Source organism: Eptesicus fuscus, chromosome 12 (genome assembly GCF_027574615.1).
Source record: "Eptesicus fuscus isolate TK198812 chromosome 12, DD_ASM_mEF_20220401, whole genome shotgun sequence".
Classification (NCBI taxonomy): Eukaryota; Metazoa; Chordata; class Mammalia; order Chiroptera; family Vespertilionidae; genus Eptesicus; species Eptesicus fuscus.
In genome coordinates, this window is record NC_072484.1 from 35,481,724 (window position 1) to 35,505,948 (window position 24,225).

Consider the following 24,225-nt stretch of genomic DNA (forward strand, 5'->3'; position numbering starts at 1 on the left):
CATGCGTGGGGAGAGGGGTGGGATGGGAATGGGAGGATGAGGACAAATATGTGACACCTTGATCAATAAAGAAATTAAAAAAAAAAAAAAAAAAAAAAAAAAAAAAAAAAAGTGGGTGCAATCATCATGCTATTGAGAAATCTTAATAGTAAATGGGGTCTTTGTAATGGTACCAGATTTATTATCAAAAGATTGCAACCTAACATTATCAAAGCTGAAATATTAACAGGATCTGCAGAGGGAGAGATTGTTCTGATTCCAAGAATTGATTTGTCCCCATCTGACACTGGCCACCCATTTAAATTAATTCGAAGATATTTTCCTGTTATGCCAGCATTTGTGATGACTATTAATAAATCACAAGGACAAACTCTAGACAGAGTAGGAATATTCCTACCTGAACCCATTTTTGGACATGGTCAGTTATATGTTGCTTTCTCTCTCACTTTTTTTTAAAGTATTTTTTAAAAATATTTTATTGATTTTTTTATACAGAGAAGAAGGGAGAGGGATAGATAGTTAGGAACATCGATGAGAGAGAAATATCGATCAGCTGCCTCCTGCACACCTCCTACGGGGGATGTGCCCGCAACCAAGGTACATGCCCTTGACCGGAATCGAATCTGGAATCTTTCAGTCCACAGGGCAACGCTCTATCCACTGAGCCAAACCAGTTAAGGCTGTTGCTTTCTCTTGAGTTCAAAGAGCATGTTACGTTAAAGTTAAAGCTGTAAATACTTTATCTCAAGGGAAATTAGTCAAGCACTCTGAAAGTGTTTTTACTCTTAATGTGGTATATAGGAAGATATTAGAATAAGTTTAATCACTTTATCAATCATTATTTGCATCAATGTTGTTTTTATATTACGAGTTTGTTATTGTTATATCAGTTTGTTATTGTTATATCATTTTGTTATTGTTTACTTATTAATAAATTTATGTATTATTTTCATATACATTGTACTCATTTCCTTTTATCTCTCACACTTTTATTATAGAGAAAGGGCAAATAGCAATATTAAAATATTTCATCTAATTAATTCCCTTTCAATGTGCACGAATTTCGTGCACCGGGCTACTAGTAGAAGATAAATAAACCTCAACAGAAATGGCGGCAGCCATGGAGCTGGAGAGAGCAGGAGGGCTAGGGTTGCCCCCAGCGATGGAGGAAGCCAAACTTCCCACACACCCTGGCCGGCCCAGGCCTCAGCTTAAGGCTATAAAGTTTCAATTATAGAAGATAAATAAATCCCAGATACCAGGCAGGGCCTCTGCTTGGGTCGCCGCGGGGCATGGCCGGCCTGCAAACCACCACAGGGCCCTCGCCCAGGCCACCCCATGCCCCAAGGGAACCCCCACCCTGATCCGGGACACCCTTCAGGGCAAACCAGCTGGCCCCCACCCGTGCACCAGGCCTCTATTCTATATAATAAAAGAGTAATATGCAAATTGACCATCACTCCAACACACAAGATGGCTGCCTCCATGTGGACACAAGATGGCTGCCACAAGATGGCCAGCAGGGGAGGGCAGTTGGGAGGGACCAGGCCTGCAAGGGAAGGCAGTTGGAGGAGATCAAGCCTGCAGGGGAGGGCAGTTAGGGGTGACCAGGCCTGCAGGGGAGGGCAGTTAGGGGCAAACAGGCTGGCAGGGGAGCAGTTAGGCATCAATCAGGCTGTCAGGGGAGTGGTTAGGGGGTGATCAGGCAGGCAGGCAGAAGCAGTTAGGGGCAATCAGGAAGGCAGGCAGGTGAGCAGTTGGGAGCCAGCAGTCCTGGATTGTGAGAGGGATGTCCGACTGCCCGTGTAGGCCCGATCCAGGGGCAGAGAGGTCCCAGATTGGAGAGGGTGCTGGCTGGGCTGAGCGACACACACCCCCGTGCACGAATTTCGTGCACTGGGCCTGTAGTAATAATATGTTAGAGTAACATATAAATTGGTTATCAGATTATAATATATTATTGAACATTACTACTATATCTATTTTATCATATATAATACAAGTGTATAATACAAATCACTATTATATGTAATATATGTATTAATTATATATTATTACTTATTATATGTCTATTGTATATATATATATATCCTATCTAATAATAGACAAATATGCAAATTGACCATACCTCCGACACACCCACAAGCCACACCCACCATCCAATCAGAGCGAGCATGCAAATTAACCCAAACCAAGATGGCTACAGCCACAGAAAGCAAGGTTTCCTAGGTAACAGAGGAAGCCAAGCTTTCCGCCTGCCCTGGCCAGGCCTAAGCCTCCACTCAAGCTACAAAGTTTCAATTATAGAAGGTAAACAAATTCAAACAAATGGCGGCAGAATGGAGCTTGAGAGAGCAGGCCAGGGTTGCCGCTGGCAACAGGGGAAGCAAAGCTTTCCGCACACCCTGGCTGGGCCCACCCGCTTAAGGCAACAAAGTTTCAATTATAACCCCAACACAAATGGCTACCGGCCTCGGACGGAGCCCCAGGCTTGGCTCTGCTCCAGGCTACAAAGTTTCAATTGTAGAAGGAAAATAAATTCCAGATACCAGGGCCTCCGCTTGGGTTGCCAGGGGGCGTGGCCGGCCTGCAAACCACCACAGGGCCCTCGCTCAGGCCGCCCCATGCCCCAAGGGAACCCCAACCCTGATCCGGGACACCCTTCAGGGCAAACCAGCTGGCCCCTACCCCTGTCCCAGGCCTATATCCTATCTAATAAAAGAGTAATATGCAGATTGATCATCACTGCAACACACAATATATCTGCCCCCATGTGGTCAAAGATCCTGCCCCCATGTGGACACAAGATGGCCACCACAAGATGGCCAGCAGGAGAGGGCAGTTGGGAGGCACCCGGCCTGCAAGGGAGGGCAGTTGAGAGGGACCATGCCTGCAAGGGAGGGCAGTTGGAGGTGATCAACCCTGCAGGAGAGGGCAGTTAGGGGTGACCAGGCCGGCAGAGGAGGGAAGTTGGGGGCAAACAGGCTGGCAGCAGAGTGGTTAGGGGGTGATCAGACTGGCAGGCAGAAGTGGTTAGGGGCAATCAGGAAGGCAGGCAGGCAAGCAGTTGGGAGCCAGCAGTCCTGGATTGTGAGAGGGATGTCCGACTGCCCGTTTAGGCCCGATACCACCGGTCCCATATTGGCGAGGGTACAGGCTGGGCTGAGGGACAACCCTCCTCCGTGCACGAATTTCGTGCACCGGGCCTCTAGTTAATATAATAATAAGGAAATATTAGGAATAACTTTAGATCAATATATTTGATTACCTAGATGAAATGAACAAATTCCTTGAAAGATACAAACTACCAAACAAAGCTCACTAAAATAAAATAAAAATAACATGAATAGTCCTGTATCTACAAAAGTACTTGGATTTGGGATGGGGGTGGGGGGGATACAAAAAAACTTTCCCACAAAGAAAACTTGAGGCTCAGACTTCACTACAGGATTCTACCAAACATCTAAAGAAATGATACCAATCTACACACTCTTTAAGAAAACAAGAGGAAAGAACACTTCCCAGCTCATTCTATGAGACCAATAGTACTCTGATAGCAAAACCAAAACTATAAAACCAGAGCCTTCATGAAGATACAAAAGTCCTCAACAAAGTAGCAACAAATAGAATACATCAATATTTAAAAAGGACAATACATCAGGATCAAGTGGTATTTCTCCCAAGAATGCAAAGTTGATTCAACATTTGCAAATGAATCAGTGTAATTCACATAGGTAGGCTAAACCCAAACCTATCTAACATCATTAACACCTTCAGGTTCTTGGAAGTATCTGACACAGAACATATTTTGGGAAGCAATGGTCCTTGCCATCACCAAACTAATGATATCCTAGTGATATCATTATCCTAATACTTTGGCCTTAACAGGCCTACTCCTATCCTTGAGACAGGGAGTTTGGGACACCTGTTAGCTCTTCACTTCATTTGACAAATAATTTATTGAGTATCTAATTCAATGCCTGTCACTGACTTGGATGCTGGGAGTAGAGCAGTAAAAACAAACAAACAAAAACAAAAAACTCCTGCTTTCATAAACTTATGGCCTATTCAACTATAAACACATAATTTTAAGTAAAATTCCTAGTAGCTATTTCTTGATTTTTTTAAAACTCTGCAGTTCCCTTCAGATTCTTATATATAGAGTTCTCTGGGTTCATAATTAATCACCCTGCCCAAGGAAAGGCAGACTTTTGTCCAAGGCCCAAATCTTTCCTTGAGAAGGAGGTTTCCCCCCACAACATGTTCATGAAGAAAGCATTCATTACAAATAATGAAGACTTCACCAGATTGGCCAGGTATTTATTCAGTGCTCATACTGTGGCAATCAGGAGCATTTTATAGTTCCTCACTTTTCCTAAAGCAAAGCCAAGCCTTTATACTTGGGTGAGCCATTTTCCTGGACAAATCTCTAAAGCAAGTCCCTTGAGACCATCATACAGGGACTGGAAATAACAACTTGGGGAAAGAACCTCTTTAAGATTCACGTGTTAATATAAGTTAAGGAGGTAGGTGGAATAAATTTCCACCCAGTCAATATGTACTACTTGTTCTGGTCCTCAGATGACTTTGTGTTTATTTCATTCTAACTATGGAAGATTCATTGGTCTACTTGACTAAAACAAAAACACTTAAGACAGCTTTAGGAAATGAAAATCAGCTCTCCCACTAACATGCATTTTGTTCCACACTACAAGATGAAAAACAAATCTAGAAAAAGGCTTACACTAGGGGAAGGGGCTTTGAAGTCATTTGAACCTTCTACTCTGTACTGGAATTCCTTCTACAGCATTCCTGATTCACGGTCAACCATCTGGGCCCCGATTCAGATAAGTCCAATGACCTTGTGAAGCTACCTATCCCACTGGAGGACAATTCTTGTTAGATTTTTGTTTAATGAACTTAAATCTGCTTCATGTAACATTTATTAAACATCACACCTGTCCACTGGTCTCTTCATTTTTTTTGTATCTGCCCTTCAAATATCTGAGAAGAACCATCATGTCTTCCCTTTTCCAGGCTAAACATCCTTATTTCCTTCATTCAGCATTGTTTCTAAAGCCTTCACATAGCTCAGTGCCGACTCCTAAATGCATTCCAGTTTGTCAGTATCCTTCAGAACTGGATTAATTTTTTGACTTAATGCTAATCTGGAAGCTGCCTATTCTATGACATGTCTATGACATCTGGTAAATGTTGTCCTTGTCTTACCTGATATTGTTACATAAAGATAATGAAAAAGAATAGTCATTCAGGATAGTCAAATAGGTAAGGAAAAGCTACATTTAAATTCTTAAATATGAATCTAGAATAAAAATGGAACTCCACAGGAAAACATTACAGAAAAAGATGGAGGAAAACGGTTGATACTGCTGATGTGGACAGACAGCAGGCATGTTTCTCCCTAATCAAAGGCATGTAAAAACACAAAAATCAAAGAATCTTGCCAGTGCAATACCAAGCAAGGATCCAGCCATACATTTCAGGCCTCATAATCTTTCAAAATGGAAAGATATACCTGCATTTTCCCACCTAACTTATACTAGAATGTCATACTTTGATGTTTTGATGTCACAAATTAAAAGTGGTTATAGCAGATAGACACTGCCACATCACAAAAGTTTTTTAAAATGCAAATATTAGAAACTTAGTTGAGGTCACAAGGGAATCAAGAAAAATCAGAGGCTAACTTAAGCTAAAGCAGTGAAGAAATTTTCTGGTGATTTAGTAATCCTCCAAATGGTAGCCAACTTTCCCTCTGGAATTATAAAACAATCTAGACAAAGAATATAGTAGCAATCAAGTGGAACCCAATCATCAAGAAATTAATAAATTTTTTTCTTTTCCTTCTTTCTGTTCTCATTTTCCTTTCTTCTTAACTAATTTCTAATTTTCAAAAAAAAAACACATTTTAAGTTTTTCAATCCAAATGCCATAATCGTAACCATTTCTTTTAATAGGGGAAAAGATTCTGGTTAATAACATTACCAAATATACCAATGATTATAAATTGTTAAAGAATTAAGATATAGAAAAGATAACTTTCATAATATAACTATTATTTCTTTGGTGATTTAAGGAGTTGCTTCATAACTTCAGGGTCTAGTATGTGTGTTATTTTCTTTATTTTCAAAACCCCTTACTGGAATCACTGTTCACTTTTCAGAATTTATGTAAAAGGGAGATTATAGAGAGAAGCCTGTATTTGCTGCAGTGAGAATCATTAGGAAGAGGACCAGACATTATAAGATATAGAAACTAAAAGTAGAAGTCTAATAAAATTGAAATTCTAATTTGAATCCAACTCGTTAAAATTGTTAACTGGAATTATCTGGTAATTTGGGCAAAGAAAGCTATGTTATTTAAAAAATAGATAACATCTATTGGCTTTCTTTGATTAATATATTAACTTATGACTAATTAGGCTTATTCAACATCCTAGCAATTTCAAAAGGCACTTCTGCCATAATGGTAGAGAGAAACTGGTAGTACTAGAAAATGAGAAAAAATGGAAGGGCCAATGATTTATTACTTTAATTCTTAGAGGCATTGTTTAAAAAGCCTAGGGGCAGTAGAAACCTGATGCAGAGAAGATATTCATTAACTTACAGCAACTACTATATAGCAGATAACATGTTAGGCCAAAAGTTGACTAGGAATGGTACAGCTAGCAAATAGCCCTCCACAATAAGAATTATCATAAATCATAGGGGTTATTAGTTCATTTAAAAGATGATTTTATTAGTAAAATTTTAAAGAAAGTCATTACAATGACCTAGTGAAAATCACTCACAAATATGGAGAGAGTAATGTTTCCTTAAGAACACTGTCCATCAGAACATCTGGCCCATGTAATTCCTTAGAACTCATCTACATGACATATCATGTAGCAAGAACCTGGAAAGGGCAGTCTTATTGGCTTGCTTGTTACTGAGATACTTCTAAGGAATCAATTTAAGGGAGTAGAGGGAACATTTCAGCCCTTCATGTTGTATAGATCTGACTTAGAAAGGGGTCAGGGGATAACAACACATTCTGAAGCTCTCAAAACAATGTATGAATTTCACAAAAGCAAAGCAGCAGCTTTAAAATTTTTTCTACAAGGAACAGAAAACACAAAGCCCAAAAAAGAAAAAAATAGAACTTAAAAGACTTTACCCATTTACTGTATTTCAAAGGTCCTGTGAATCCCATGGCTTCAATTATCTTCGTGAAAGTGCCAACCTTCTCCTCAACTGGCTGTGGGAAATCCTTGGTAGTAGAAAGCTATTTAACAAAAAGAAGGGGACCAAAATTAGTGGCAAAAAAAAATTAGTTTTAATGCTTTTGTTGCTCATTAGGTCTAAGGGCATTTTTATTGCTTAGATTTTTTTTTTCACCTAGAATTTATTTTTTGTTAATCCCCACCCAAGGATATTTTGCCATTGATTTTTAGAGAGAGTGGACAGGAGGGAGGGAGTGGGATGGGGAAAAGGGGAAGAAAAACATTTTATTGGTTTCCTCCTGCATGCACCCCAATGGAGGCCCTGGGATCGAACCTGCAACCCAGGTACATGCCCTTGACTGGGAATCAAACCCATGACCCTTCGGTGCATGGGCCGACGTTCTAACCATTAAGCAACACCAGCCAGGGCTAGAATTTTTTATTCTGATTTTTCTGGTCATCTTATTACTTAATGCAAACATATCTGGAACTCTATGTAATATATGCTCTCCAAATTTCAAGAGACATATTTACCTCAATGACCATATGCCTATGAACCCATGTCTAGAAAATGATCGATTCTTGATAACAAAATAAAAGTTCTATAAAAAAAGGGTACTTCTAAAAGGAAATCTTGACCACCACATTTCCCAAAGAACAATTATGAGAAGAGGAATGTTCTATGTTTATTGACATAACAGGAAAAGGAAAGAAAAATACTATCTGAAAGCAGTCAAATAAACACTAGATAAATGTTTTTTGCATTTTCTTAGTATAACAAATTTTATTAATGATTATAGAAGACATGAGTCTTGAAGTTTGCAAATAAACTCCAAGGAAAACCTGTTCTAATGCTAAGCCTCTCCAAATGAGGGCAGGCTATATAATCGATAAATTCTCTGAAAGTTAAATATTACTTGATTTTTAACAAGTAAAAATTCAGAAAGACTTATTTCTCTAAAGCTTTGTCCAGGCAAGACAGTATAATGTAAGAAACAAAAGACTTAAGATCAGAAGCTTTAGGTTCAAATATTCAGTTGGTCTGTTTCTTTACCATCCTTGTGACCTTGGGCAAGTCACTTCATTTTCCTGAGCCTCAACCTTCTGCACTGAATAAAATTCCTTGCCTCATCCAGCTAACAGTTTTGCTGAGACTCAAATAAGAACACCCATGTGAAAGCACTCTATAAACACAGAAAGCACTAATAATTCTCACCTTATTTGTAGTGTGATACTTGCTACTCAGCTGTATGTCTATTCCAGAAATCTGTTCTGATCCACCACATGCTGAGGGCTGTCTCATCTGGGGCCCCTTGGGGGTTTAAAAAACAACAACACAGATGTAAGCAACACTGAGCATTCACTTACAGGGTTAATCTAAGCAGAGCTGCTTTAAAGTAAAGACTAGAATCTTTCCAACCTTGCTTAATTCAGTTCCTGGTGATCTGGTCACCAAGAGGATTCAAGATTGGCACCAAGAATATTGTCGGGTATATGGTAGGTACTCAATAAGTACCTGTTGAATACTTGGATAAATAAAAGGATTCTGCCCTGGAAACCTGGAACTAAATAAGTATGAGTCAACTCTAAGAACTAGAACTGCAATAAATACCTACTTAAACATTGGCAGCAGTGCAGTATACAGGGGGGGGAGGGGAGGAACCAATGACTTTCACATCAGTCAATTTTAAGTTTAAAACCTGCTTTTGTCACTTATAAGCTAGGTGGCCATGAGGAAGTTACTGAAACTCAGATGTAATGATTGAAGGAAATAATACAATAGTCCCCCCTTATCTGTGGTTTCACCTTCAGGAGTTTAAGCTACCCGAGGTCAATGCAGTCAAAATATATTAAGTGGAAAATTCCATAAATAAACAATCCTTAAGTTTTAAATTGCATGTCGATCTCAGGCCTTTCCACTCCAACCCACCCAGGGCATGAATCATCCCTTTGTCCAGTGTATACATACTGTACATGCTATCTGTCCTTTAGTCATACTGGTAATCAGATAGACTGTCACAGTATCACAGTGCTTGTGTTCAAGTGATCCTTATTTTACTTAATAATGGCCCTAAAGCACAAGAACAGTGATGCTGGCAATTCAGATATGCCAAAGAGATACCATAAAATGCTTCTTTTAAGAGAAAAGGTGACTATATAGTACAATAAGATACTTTGAGAGAGACCACATTCACATAACTTTTATTACAGTATAGTTAAAATCATTCTATTTTATTATTAGTTACTAGAGGCCCAGTGCACGAAATTTGTGCACGGGGGGGGGGGGTGTCCCTCAGCCCAGCCTGCACCCTCTCCAATCTGGGACCCCTCGAGGAATCGGAACTAAACAGGCAGTCGGACATCCCTCTCACAATCCAGGACTGCTGGCTCCCAACTGCTCGCCTGCCTGCCTGCCTTCCTAATTGCCCCTAACTGCTTCTGCCTGCCAGCCTGATCACCCCCTAACCACTCCCCTGCAAGCCTGACTGATGCCTAACTGCTCCCCTGCAAGCCCAATTGCCCCTAACTGCCCTCCTCTGCTGGCCTAGTCACCCCTAACTGCCCTCCCCTGCCAGCCTGGTCACCCCTAACTTCCCTCCCCTGCCGGCCTGGTCCCCCCCAACAGCCCTCCCCTGCAGGCCTGGACCCCCCCAACTGCCCTCCCCTGCCAAACCAGTCACCCCTAACTGCCCACCCCTGCCAGCCTCATCGCCCCTAACTGCTCTCCCCTGCTGGTCTGGTCCCCCCCCCCAACTGTCCTCCCCGGCAGGGCTGGATCCCCCCAAACTGCCCTCCCCTGCAGGCCTGGTCCCCCCCAACTGCCCTCCCCTGCAGGCCTGGTCACCCCTAACTACCCTCCCCTGCAGTCTAGATCACCCTCAACTGCCCTCCCTTGCAGGCCTGGTCCCCCCCAACTGCTCTCCCCTGCAGGCCTGGGTCCCCCCCAACTGCCCTTCCCTGCAGGCCCAGTCGCCCCCAACTTCCCTCACCTGCAGGCCTGGTTACCCCCAACTTCCCTCTCCTGCAGGCCTGGTCCCCCGGAACTGCCCTCCCCTGCAGGCTTGGTCCCCCCCCAACTGCCCTTCCCTGCAGGCCCGGTCACTCTTAACTTCCCTCCTCTGCTGGCCTGGTCACCTCTAAGTGCCCTCCCTTTTAGGCCTGGTCCCTCCCAACTGCCCTCCCCTGCTGGCCATTTGTGGCGGCCATCTTGTGTCCACATGGGGGCAGCCATCTTGTGTGTTGGAGTGACAGTCAATTTGCATATTACTCTTTTATTAGATAGGATTATTGTTGTTAATCTCCTACTGTGCCTAATTTACATATTAAACATGATCATAGGTATGTATGTATGTATAGGAAAAAATATAGTATATGTGGGGTTCGTTACTATCCGCAGTTTCAGGCATCCACAGGGGGTATTGGAACATATCCCCCAGGGACAAGGGGGGACTACTGTATATGTAAAATGCCTTTTACAAAATATACACTCAATAAATAATAGAAGCTTCCTTCATCACCATCATCATTGTTCAGATCAGAATTGCCTTCCTTTTATGTTCACACATTGCATTTGAAAGTATTTTGGCAATATAATAGCAAAATTATCAACTATTATCATGTGCCAGGTACTATGCTAAGTACCTTATATATATCACCTTATTCGATCCTCACTACATCACTATTAGATTGGTATTATTATAATAAAGACCCATAAACATAATTTTGAAAATAAATTCATAATAAAAAAATACATGTAAGAGATCCTCATTGTAGAGTGAATGTGGGTAAAACTGGGGGAAAGTCTACTAAGAAAGGAGATGGTTAATTAAATTAAGGTACTCAATGGAAAATCCAGTAACCACTGAGATTTTTTTTTAATGTTTTTATTGATTTCAGAGAGGAAGGGAGAGGGAGAGATTTGATAGAAACATCAATGATGAGAGAGAACTATTGATTAGCTGTCTCCTGCATGCCCCCTACTGGGGACAGAGCCCGCAACCCAGGCATGTGCCCTCAACCAGAATTGAACCCAGGACCCTTCAGTACACAGGCCAACGCTCTATCTACTGAGCCAAACCAGCTAGGGCTACACTGAGATTTTTTAAATAGTTTATTTTTTAAAGAAGTTTTAGGTTCACAAGAAAAATTAGCAGGAAGTACAGAGCGCTCCAATATACATATCCATTCTCCCCCATACACAAAGCATCCCCTATTATCAATATCCTCCACAAGAGTGGTACATTTGTTATAATCAATGAACCTATATAGACATATTATTATCACTCAAAGTCCATAACTTACACTAGATTATGATTTTTAGCAACATGAAAAAACACATTAATATGTATAAAATAATAGGTAAAAATATGAATGCATATGGGTAAGCCTAGGAAAGAACACACTGAAATGAAAAAGTTACTTCATTAAATTAGTAGAACTATGTGTGAATTTAAGAATCTAGTTTCCAAGCTCTCAATAATGTTGTATTATCCTATGTAATAAAACCCTAATATGCAAATCAACCAAATGGCAGAACAACTGGTCGCTATGATGCGCACTGACACCAGGGGGCAGACGCTCAACGCAGGAGCTGTCCCTTGGTGATCAGTGTGCTCCCATAGGGGGAGCGCCACTCAGCCAGAAGCTGGGCTCACGGCTGGTGAGCGCAGCGGCAGTGGCGAGAGCCTCGCCTGCCTCCATTGCAGGTGAGCAGTAAGGAGCGAGAGGTCCCGGACTGCAAGAGCCCCAGACTGTGAGAGGGATGTCTGACTGCCAGCTTAGGCCCCGGACTGCAAGAGCCCCAGACTGTGAGAGGGATGTCTGACTGCCAGCTTAGGCCCAATCCCCGGAAATCGAGCCTAAGCCGGCAGGCGGACATCCCCTGAGGGGTCCCAGACTGCTAGAGGGCACAGGCCGGGCTGAGGGACCATGCCCCCCCAGGGCATGAATTTCATGCACCGGGCCTCTAATCTTTATAATAAAAAGGGAAGGGGAGGGGGCAGGAGGAGGATTATCCTCCAATGCTGGCTTTTTCCAAGAAGACATGAGACACTTGAAATGAAAATAATGTTTTCCATAATCCTAATGAAGAAAAAAATGGAATTTCTAATTGTGGAGAGTTACTATTTACTTTTCTTTCCAAACAAGGACATTAAAAGATTAGTCAGGATTCTTCTGGTCAGTCCCAAGGACACTTAAACTTTTACTCATAGGTATCAAGCAGGCTTTGTAAAACACAGACTAAACACAAAACACCTCCCATTACATCACATACATCAATGTAATAGTCCATCTAAAACACAAAGCACTTAGACAGGTTCAAAAAACAAGCAACAGCAGTTTCAGATTTGGGGAGAGTTCTCTTCTATTAGATTACATGATTTTTCTCTTTGCCCATAACTCCAAGAGTAACCAATAGATTGCTTCTATGACTGTCTCAATACCTGATGTACTTCTGTCCTACCATTACTCATTAGATAACATTTAACACTATATTGAACTACTGAATTACCTAGGTATCTAGTACAAAGGACAACATCTAGCTTCCCCATACATACACACCTCTATAAGCACACACGTTTACTTTTTTATACCCCAGTGGCTACCAAAAAGACTCCCTTGATCTTTAATATATATTTTATTTTTTACAGAGAGGAAGGGAGAGGGATAGAAAGTTAGAAACATCGATCAGCTGCCTCATGCACACCCCCTCCTGGGGATGTGCCCACAACCAAGGTACATGCCCTTGACCGGAATTGAACCTGGGACCTTTCAGTCCACAGGCCGACGCTCTATCCACTGAGCCAAACCGGCTTCGGCTTGATCTTTAAAGACATAATTTTTTCCTTTAAATTTAAAAGATATCAGTAATTTTTGTAAAAGAGAAAAAATACCCTTGAAATACTCAAATGTCACTTCAAAGAGGCCTTCTCTGACCATTTTATCTAAAATAGTTATTATCCCATTATTCTCTATCATAGCAGTAACCTGTTTATTTTATTCACAGTACTCATTACAATGTACTGTGTGTGTGTGTACTAGAGGCCCGGTGCATGAAATTCATGCACGGGGGGGGGGGGGGGTGCGGGGGGGAAGGTGTCCCTCAGCCCAGCCTGCACATTCTCAAATCTGGGACCCCTCAAGGGATGTCTGACTGCCCACCAGGATTGGACTTAAAACAGGAAGTCGGACATCCCTCTCACAATCCAGGACTGCTGGGTCCCAACTGCTCGCCTGCCTGCCTGATAGCCCCTGCTTCTGCCTTCCAGCCTGATCATCCCCTAACCACTCCCCTGCAAGCCTGATCGACAGCTAAGTGCTCCCCTGCCAGCCCAATTGCCCCTAACCGCCCTTCCCTGCTGGCCTGGTCACCCCTAACTGCCCTCCCCTGCCGGCCTGGTCGCCCCTAAATGTCCTCCCCTGCAGGCATGGTTGCCCCCAACTGCCCTCCCCTGCAGGCCTAGTCACCCCTAAATGCCCTCCCCTGCAGGCCAGGGTCTCCCCCAACTGCCCTCCCCTGCAGGCCTGGGTCTCCCCCAACTGCCCTCCCCTGCAGGCCTGGGTCTCCCCCACTGCCCTCCCCTGCAGGCCAGGTTGCCCCCAACTCCCCTCCTCTGCTGGGCTGGTCCTCCACAACTGTCCTCTCCTGCAGGCCTGGGTCCCCCCCAACTGCCCTCCCCTGCAGGCCTGGTCCCCCCCCCCAACTGCCCTTCCCTGCAGGCCCAGTCACCCCTAACTGCCCTCCCCAGCAGGACTGGTCACCCCCAACTGCCCTCCTCTGCCAGCCCAGTCATCCCCAACTGCCCTCCCCTGCAGGCCTGGTCGCTCCCAACTGCCCTCCCTTGCAGGCCCGGTCCTTCCCAACTGCCCTTCCCTGCTGGCCTTCTTGTGGGGGAAGCCATCTTGTGTTGGAGTGATGGTCAATTTGCATATTACCTCTTTATTATATAGGATATATATTTACTTGTTTATTTTCTATCACTACTACCTAAAAGATCCATGACAATAGGAACTAGGTAGAAAACCAGGATCAAGTACAATGCATGGTACATGGGTAACACTCAATATGTGTTGAATGAACAAATGAAACCACCTACATGGTTATGTCTTATTATTTCCTTCCTGTCCTTACATGCTTCATTCATCCAACCCCTATAAAATGCCAGCCTTGCACCAGGTTTTAGAATACAAACAGAATCCCTATCCTTGAGAAGCTCATAACTTGTGGAGAAGAGAAAGAAGACTCACTACTCATGAAACAGAATCAAATATCACATTTTAACCTTTTGCACTCGGATGTCGAGTGTGACTCGACACGGTTAGCATCGGTAGCAGCTCTTTTTATACTCTTTGAATGTATCAATAATTTGAAATATAAAAAAATCCAAATAAATAAGTTTGTATGAAAAGAAACTCCAGTTTTTTATTCTACTGCCGCATTTTGTAAAATCTGGGGTATTTAAAAAATTAAATCCCGAGTAGAATAAAGGAATCGAGAAAAAAGCAAGTGAGAGCAAGGGTTAAAGATCACCTACCACACACACAATAAAAGGGGTAGCAAGGATGTAGAGCAACTAGAACTCTCATACACTGTTGGTGGAAGTGTAAAACAGTATGATCACTTTGGAAAATTATTTGACAGTATCAAAAGTGAATGTATGCACATCCTATATGACTCAGTAATTTAATTTCTAAGTAAGTATACTCCAACAGAAATGTGTACATATGTTCACCAAAAAACAGGCACAAGAGTATTCAAAGCAGCAGTATTAATAAAAATCCAAACTGGAAACAATACAAATATCCATCAATAGAGGAGAATAGATAAATTAATCGTGGTATATCCATATGATATTATATCACAACTAGAGGCCCAGTGCACAAATTCGTGCTCGGGTGGGGTCCCTCGGGGTGACCTGCAGAGATCGGGGCCCCAGCTTGCACCCCCAGCCTCACAGCCCCACAACCCCAACCGGAACCCCGCCTTGGCCTGGCGCTGCCCCCTCACCTGCTCCACCATCCTGCTGCGGTCCCACTCTCGTCAGAGCCCATCAGGGCCGGCAGTGCCTCCACTGCCACCCACTACCAGTGCCGTGTTGCCAACGCCCGCCATGTTCTACACCATCCCCTGGTGGTTAGCACACATCATAGCGAGTGGTCAAACTCCCAATCTCCCAGTCGAACAACCGCCCAAGGGACAATTTGTATACTAGGCTTTTATTATATAGGATAAGAATGAATAAACTATTACTACACAAAACAACATGGATGAATTTCTGAAACAAAGTTGAATGAAAGCAAACACAAGAAAGTATGTACCAAAAGGCAAAACTACTCCACAGTGTTCAAAGTGAAGACCATGGTTAACCTTGCTTATGGGTAGTGACGAGAGGGGATCAAGGAGGCTTCTGGGGTTCTACTTCTTGATCTGGATGCTGGTTATGTTTACTTTGTAATAATTCACTGAGCTGTACACTAATGATTTATTCCTTTTTCTGTGTTTTTATTATACTTCAATAAAATGTACAAAAATGCTTAAAGATGTGGAATAGGCAGTGTACTAGTAAACAACAGAAATTTGGAGATGGAAAAGAATGACCTAGAATTGTCAGAAAAGCCTTCATAGAGAAGACTTAAGAAGTGAGCAGGAGCCCAGCCAGTATGGTTAAGTGGTTGAGCATTGACCTATACACCAGGAGGTCACAGTTCGTTCCTGGTCAGGGCATATGCCCAGATAACAGTCTCAATCCCTGGTGTAGGGTGTGTGTGTGGGGCGGGGGGTGGGAGGCAGCAAATGTTTCTTTCTCATTATTTTTTCCCATTTTTTTATTAAGGTATTATGTGTACATATCTTACCATTGCCCCCCCACCCCACTCCCATACATGCCCTCACCCCCCAGTTTTGTGTCCATTGGTTATGCTTATATGCTTCTTTCTCATTATTGATGTTTCTATCTTTCTCTCCCTCTCCCTTCTTCTCTGAAATCAATATATATATATCTATATATATACTTATTTTTTTTAAAAGAAGTGAGCAGGAGAGAGATGAGTGAGAAGGCAGAGGTGAGGAAGCCATGGTATAATGGAAAGAGAAAACCAATGAATCAGAAGACTTAGGCTGAAACTCTAGCTCTTCCTATCTCATAAATTTGTTTTGAGAGTCAAATAAAATAATGTATGTTAAAAAGATATGCAAACTATAATGCATAATATAAATGTAAAGACCTGTTCCAGACAACTTCAAAAATAAACTTTTTCAGACAGCCCTGTGTTAAAAAATATATAAGATTTTGCCCTCATATTTTGCTTCCAAAAAGGTTCTGAAAATGAAGAGACCCAGAAGGAAAGAAGGAAGGGAGGGAGGGAAGAAGGGAAAAGGAAAAGAGAAGAAGGGAAGGACTCAAGTGTTTCTTGATTACCATGGGTGTGTCTGGTCCTTTTAGCAAAAGTATAAGCTCTACTATGGCTCAGTCTATCTTAAACTTCTTTTATTTTCTGACCCAATGCTCAACACCATTCTGGGCATGGAGCGACACTCAATAAAAACTAGGCAGATTGTTTTTCATGTTGTGTGTGTGTGTGTGTGTGTGTGTGTGTGTGTGTGTGTGTGTGTGTGTGTTTAAATAGGACAACCTGGAGAAGGTCCAGAAAAGAACCACAGGAATGATCAAAGAGATGAATAAAAGGTCTTAGTGGAAAGGTTAAAATGAATTGAGACTGTTTAGCTTGGAGAAAAAGCAATACAAGAACTAAGAAGTAACTTAGAATAACAACACTTGAGCTGGAAGAAATCTCAGACATCTAAATCCAACCTTTTCATTTCACAGATGAGGAAACTAAGACCCAGGGAAAGGTGGCAACTTGCTTAATATAATTTTAGCACAAACTTCTTTCTTAAAGTTTCAATTTACACCTTGAGGAGAAAATTTATCTCAGCAGCATGAACATAAGTAGCAACAAACATTTACTACAGCCCTGGCCAGTTTGGTTCAGTGTTTAGAGCGTCAGCCAGCAGTCCGAAAGGTTGCAGGTTTGATTCCCAGTCAAGGGCACTTACCTCAGTTGCAGGCTCAATCCCTGGCCCAGTTGGGGAGTCCAAATGAGAGGCAATCAGTCAATGTGTCTCTTTCACATCTATGCTCCCCCTCTCCCCCCGCCACCTTTCCCTCTACTCTCTCTAAAAAAATAAAATAAAATAAATCAATGGAAAAAATATCCTCAGGTGAGGACAAAAAAAAAAAAAAATTACTACAACTTATTGAAGATCTCCTATATGCCCAGCACCTATATGCTTAGTGTTTTACTTATGTTTATCTCACAATAAACATGCAAAAATAAATAATATTTCTTTTCCCAGTTTAGAAATGAGGACACTAAGGCTTAAAGAAGTAAAGTTCATTAAACGGTAGAACATATATTCAGATGACTCTATGTCACGCAGCTTTCAAAAACCTAAGTAAAATTTAATAACACAGGCTCATGCACAATTAGCAACCATTCTCCAAGAAAATGAACCAAGGCTCCTCAGAGAAACTGTTGAATCCCAGGCTAGAGCAAAGAAAATATAACATGAACCTGAAATATCTTGCAGTACCAGAAAATAAGTGTTAAAAAATGATGAAGGTGCCCAGCCGACTTGGCTCAGTGGCACAGTTTGATTCCTGGTCAGAGCACATGTACAGGAGGCAGCCAATCAGTGATTCTCTCTCACCCTTGATGTTTCTCTCTCTCTCTCCCTCTCCCAAATCAATAAAAATATTGAAGGCATGTAGAAAGGAACTTGAAGGAGTTCCCAACAGCCAAAACTGGGACAATAAGATTAACAAAATAAATAATCAGAATAATGAATTATAACTCATAGATGAAAATAAATACCCATGAGCTCCTGATATAAATAAATAATGGAATAAATAAATACTTGCACACTTACATGTATTACAGCATTATTCACAAGAGCCAAGATGTGGAAGCAACCCAAATGCCCATCTACAGATAACTAGCTAAAGAAAATGTGGTATAGACATATAATGGGATATTATGCAGTCTTAAAAAAGAAACCTTGTTACATAATATAACATGGATGAATCTTGAGGACATTATGCTAAGCAAAATAAGTCACAAAAGAGCAAATACTGCATATTCCACTCATATGAAGTATATAAAGTAGTCAAAATCATAGAAACAGAAAGTAGAAAGGTGTTTACTAAAGGCAGAGAGTGGGGAAAGAGTGTTGCATGGATATCAAGTTTCAGTTTTATAAAATGAAAAAGTTCTAGAGATCTGCTGTATAACAATGTGATTATACTCTACACTATTGAACTGTACAATTAAAAATGGTTAAGATTGTAAATTTAATGTTATGTTTTTAATCACAAATTTTAAATTAATTAGTATTATGTATCACTTTAAAACAAGAACCATTGATGGATGGTAAATGTAGTAAGCAAAAGTATGATCAGAAACAGAATATTTGCATAGTCTCAAAGTGTCTTCTCACAAGATACTTACTAATTAAAAAGAGAAAAATGATAACTTTATAGTATGGAAACCTGACAGACACCAATTTAATAACCAAGTGATCAAAGTTAACATCACTAGTAAAAAGACATACTGGCAGCAAGTATCCCAATATGATGCACTGAGAAAGGAACATTACTTTTGCCAAAAATGCATAACCTCAATCCTACATAATAAAGAGGTAATATGCAAATTGACCCTCACGCCCTCACGTCACAAGATGGCTGCCCCCACGTCGTCATAAGATGGCCACCACAAGATGGCCACCCCCATATCATCACCAGATGGCTGCCCCCACATCGTCCCAAGATGGCCGCCCCCATGTCGTCACAAGATGGTCACCAAAAGATGGCCGCCCCCACGTTGTCACAATATGGCCACCACAAGATGGCCAGTAGAGGAGGGCAGTGGGGGCGACCAGGCCTGCAGGGGAGGGCAGCTGGGGGAGGGGGACCAGGCCTGCAGGAGAGGGCAGTTGGGGGCAACCAGGCCTGCAGGGGAGGGCAGTTGGGGGTGGTCAGGCCGGCAGGGGAGCAGTTAGGTATCAATCATGCCGGCATGGGAGTGGTTAGGGGGCTATCAGGCTGGCAGGCAGAAGCGGTTAGGGGCAATCAGGCAGGCAGGCAGGCAATTTGTTAGGAGCCAGCAGTCCCGGATTGTGAGAGGGATGTCAGACTGCCAGTTTATGCCCAATCCCACAGGGACTGGCAGTCAGACATCCCCCGAGGGGTCCCAGATTGGAGAGGGTGCAGGCTGGGCTGAGGGACACCCCCTTCCCCCAGTGCACGAATTTCATGCACTGGGCCTCTAGTCTAATTATAAGAAAATATTACACAAACCCATTATTGAGAGACTACAAAAGGACATCAGGGGGGAGAAATACTGGAAAAAGGTGTGTTGATTAGTTAATAGTATTATATCAATGTTAATTTCCTGGTTTCAATAATTGCACTATGGTTACATAGGATGTTAACATTCAAGGAAGCTAGATGAAGGGTATATACTATTTTTACAACTTTTCTGTATGTTTAAATTATTTCCAAAAAATTTTTTAAAAGCAGACTCATCATACTATGACAACTTCAAGAGATTATTTAGGAAAGACAGAGATGAGAGTACAATGTCCCTAGCTTTTTAACCTTTTGCACTCAGATGTCGAGTGCAAATTACTCTTTGAATCTATCAATAATTTAAAATATAAAAAATCCAAATAGCCGAAACCGGTTTGGCTCAGTGGATAGAGCGTCGGCCTGCGGACTCAAGGGTCCCAGGTTCGATTCCGGTCAAGGGCATGTACCTTGGTTGCGGGCACATCCCCAGTGGGGGGTGTGCAAGAGGCAGCTGATCAATGTTTCTCTCTCATCGATGTTTCTAACTCTCTATCCCTCTCTCTTCCTCTCTGTAAAAAATCAATAAAATATATTTTTTTTAAAAAATCCAAATAAATAAGTTTGTATAAAAAGAAACTCCAGTTTTTTATTCTACTGCCACGCTTTGTAAAATCTGGGGTATTTAAAAAATTAGATCCCGAGTAGAATAAAGGAATCGAGAAAAAAGCAAGCGAGTGCAAAGGGTTAAAGATAACATCACCTGATACTACCACTCATCCAAAGAAGGATTCTTTTATGTCATGCCCTTAAAATACAGTCTCCCAACCATTGCCTCAATATGTCCAATGAGAATAAATTTACTATCAAAATGCAACCCACACATCCATTACACCACAATTCTAATTAACTCAAAAGTTCTTTCTCATTCTGAGCCATATTTGCCTGTCAGACATGTACCTGAGAATATCATTCTGAGGCAGAGGTTTCTGACCAGGGGTTCTCAAAGATGGGAATATACTAGTATATACCCAGGTACAGTAAATATGACAAAATGTCCAATTTATTTACATTGGCTAAAATTACATCTTGTCAGCATGAAATAAACCACCCTAAGTTATTTATGTAGATGCTTTGCTATAATGCTGTCCCAGAGCCTAATACAATACCTGGTATATATCAGGTATCCCAGAAATGTTTATGATTCAAAAAATGAAACATAAGTCAGAGAGTCATATAATTAGTTCCCCCCCGCCACCATCTATACACACACAAATAACAAATGATTGAGATAAATTCTATTAAAATTTTTCAATGCACAAAAAAGTAACAGCCGAAACCGGTTTGGCTCAGTGGATAGAGCGTCGGCCTGCGGACTCAAGGGTCCCAGGTTCGATTCCGGTCAAGGGCATGTACCTTGGTTGCGGGCACATCCCCAGTAGGGAGTGTGCAAGAGGCAGCTGATCGGTGTTTCTCTCTCATCGATGTTTCTAACTCTCTATCCCTCTCTCTTCCTCTCTGTAAAAAATCAATGAAATATATTAAAAAAAAAAAATAAGTAACAGAACATAGCCCAACTCTGAAAAAAAATAGCTGCCTGACTACCAGAGTAGATGCCTTTATTTATTCAACATATATTTGAGATATTCTTTATTTATTTATTCAACATACATTTAATACCTACTCTGTGTCTAGCTTAGTAAGAAGCCCAGGAAATACAAGGACAACCAAGACATTTCTTCAGGATGGCAAGGTTTACATACTAATTGAAGGGAATTAGTCTATATTTTAAATATCTTAATACATTATATTTATACTAGAGGCCCAATGCACGAAACTCGTGCAAGAGTAGGCCTTCCTTCCCCCGGCTGCCGGAACCAGCTTCCCTCTGGCACCTGGAACCCGGGCTTCCCTCCGGCCGACGACAGGCACCTGGGACCGGGTCTTCGCTCCAGCCCCAGCTTCGTCCAGAATGACGTCCAGTCTAATTAGTATATTACCATTTTATTATTATAGACCAGAGGCCCGGTGCATGAAAATTCGTGCCCTGGGGGAAGTCCTTCAGCCCGGCCTGCCCCCCCTCACAGCCAACGGGGCTCAAGGCTGCTGTGAGCCCCGGGCCTCGCAGCCGCTGTGGCTTTGTCCGGATGGACATCCGGATGGATGTCCGGAAGACGTCCACCCTAATTAGCATATTACCCTTTTATTAGTACAGATAAGTAAATACATAAATATATATACAGATGCTCCTTGACTTACAATGGAGTCACAATCCAATAAACACACTGTAAGTCGAAAATGCATTTAATACACCTAACCTACTGAACATAACTTCGCCTAGCCTTAAACTTACTCAGAACACTTATATTAGTTTACAGTTGGGCAAAATCACCTAACACAATGCATACACTGTACAGTATTAGTTATTTACCCTCGTGATCATGTGGCTAATTGGGAGCTGTGGCTTGCTACCAATGCTCAGCATCACACGAGTATTAAACCACATATCACTAGCCCAGGAAAAGATCAAAATTCAAAACTGAAGTATGGTTTCTACTGAATGCATATGGCTTCTATACCATTGTAAAGTCAATAATCATAAGTCAAATCATTATAAGTTGGGGACCATCTGTATTAGTAATTTATATCAAAAATAATTTTAACTGCATCAAATATAGAAAAGAAAGTTAATGGCTACAGAAGGAATTCATATAAATTGGTAAGAAAATAAAATAAATAAACAAATTGGTAAGAAAAATGAAGTCCCAGTAAATAAATGGAGAAATTATATAAGCATACAAATTTTCCCATTTGAAATACAACTGATAAAGAAAAAAATGTTTAAATTAACCCTGTTAGGTAGACAAATAAATGCAAAGCAAAACAAGGTAATACTTCCTAACCACTTAGTTTAAAATATTTTTAAATACCTAATTTAGGGGAGATAAGGATGAAAAACTAGTTATACATACATTGCTGGTGGCAGCATAAATTAAAATAGCTTTTGGAGAAGAAAATGTTCATACCCTTTGACCAAGGGTATACCCTCCTAGGAATTTATCTTTAATTTTTTTAATATATTTTATTGATTTTTTACAGAGGAAGGGAGAGGGATAGTTAGAAACATCGATGAGAGAGAAACATCGATCAGCTGCCTCTTGCACACCCCCTATTGGGGATGTGCCCGCAACCCAGGTACATGCCATTGACCGGAATCAAAACTGGGACCCTTCAGTCCGCAGGCCGACGCTCTATCCACTGAGCCAAACCAGCCAGGGCTAACTTTAATTATTAAAAATAAGAAAAACTATGTATCAAGAAAATTATAACTGCATTAAAACCTATAATGGCAAAAAATTTTGGAAATAATTTTAATATTAAACAAAAGGTAAGTAAATAGAATGACATGTAACAATTAAAAATGTAACTATGAACTCTACCCAACAATATGAATAATGTCTGCTCTAATAAATGAAAAGGTACCAGAACATAAAATTCTGTGGATATTTGTTAATGTACCTAAGGAAAAAATTAGTACACACACAGACTGGAAAAGAACCAGCAGATGTTTTCAGGTTTGAGGTCATGAGTGATTTTTATTTCCTTTATTACTAAATTAGTTTCACGGTTAACAAAAATCAGGAGGAAAAAACTTTCAAGGAGTGTCCACAGTAAACTACATCATAATAACTCATGTGCCAATAGTAAATTAAAGCCTCAAATAATTCTTTGGATTTTATGTTCATAAAAAGAAAAAACAAAGAAAGAAACATTCTTCCTCTCCCCCTCCCCCCCCAAAAAAAAGCGTCTATGAAAAGAAAACTGAAGAAAAGTTAACTCTGAGATGAATATCTGGAAACACTCCCAACAGTAAAATCATCAGACTGTAGCATGGTATCCTAGGCTAAGTTCCACTGTTGGGGTATTTAGAAGCAACGCCCTAGACACCATACTGCAGGAATCAGTCCTGAGCTGGCACCACAGAGACCCAGGAGTGGTCTCACGAAGTTTTTTCCATCACACAATTTGCTTGGCTAATCTATAAATACATGACATTTGCACATAAACACTAAGGTTTTCATACCAACCAAAGGAACAACAAACCTTACCTGGAAAATGCCAGACAGAGCCCTGCCCCACTGTCCCTGTGTAGGAGACAAAGGTACCAACCGGCTGCATACTGGAACCCACTGGGAGATGCTAATTGGAATCTGGTTCCTCTAAAGAAAGAAAGAAAAAGTCATATGTAGAAGGCAAGGAGCATATATGAATTTAGAAATTCTGCCAAAAAAGGGCACATGAAAGGAGAACATCCAAAATAGAACCAGGATCAAGCCTCCCAATGCTTATCACTTATGCCTCCTCATACTTTGTTGGGAATGTCCAATCTGAGCTTTCAAAAAACTGATTACATGCTGGAAGGATTTGAGCAAATCAGTAAATATATTAACAATAAAGGGTCAAGTTTCTATCAGAGAAAGAAGTTGACAAATATGAAAAGGCAGAAGGGTAGAATAAACCATGTGTATTGGGCTGGAATTAAAAATAATTGGTATGTATTTTTTATATACATAGATAAGTAGGTACAAAGATATGTGTGTATGTGTATACACATACACACACACATATTTCCTACCCCTGTCCTGATAGGGCCTGGAA

General features: G+C 41.3%; 1 protein-coding gene across 2 annotated transcripts in view; it reads right to left on the reverse strand.

Annotated features, from left to right (window-relative positions):
• Positions 1-24,225, reverse strand: part of LOC103293341 (ubiquinol-cytochrome-c reductase complex assembly factor 1) — a 127,716-nt gene that overhangs the window by 90,929 nt on the left and 12,562 nt on the right. The window contains exons 2-4 of one of the 2 annotated variants that reach the window (XM_008149687.3): positions 23,676-23,786; positions 8,439-8,534; positions 7,177-7,284 (exon numbers count right to left, since the gene is read on the reverse strand). In XM_008149687.3, the coding sequence (XP_008147909.2) occupies positions 7,177-7,284; positions 8,439-8,534; positions 23,676-23,786 (315 nt within the window). The remainder of the gene's footprint in view (positions 1-7,176; positions 7,285-8,438; positions 8,535-23,675; positions 23,787-24,225) is intronic. The other variant, XM_028157865.2, reaches the window with a different exon arrangement.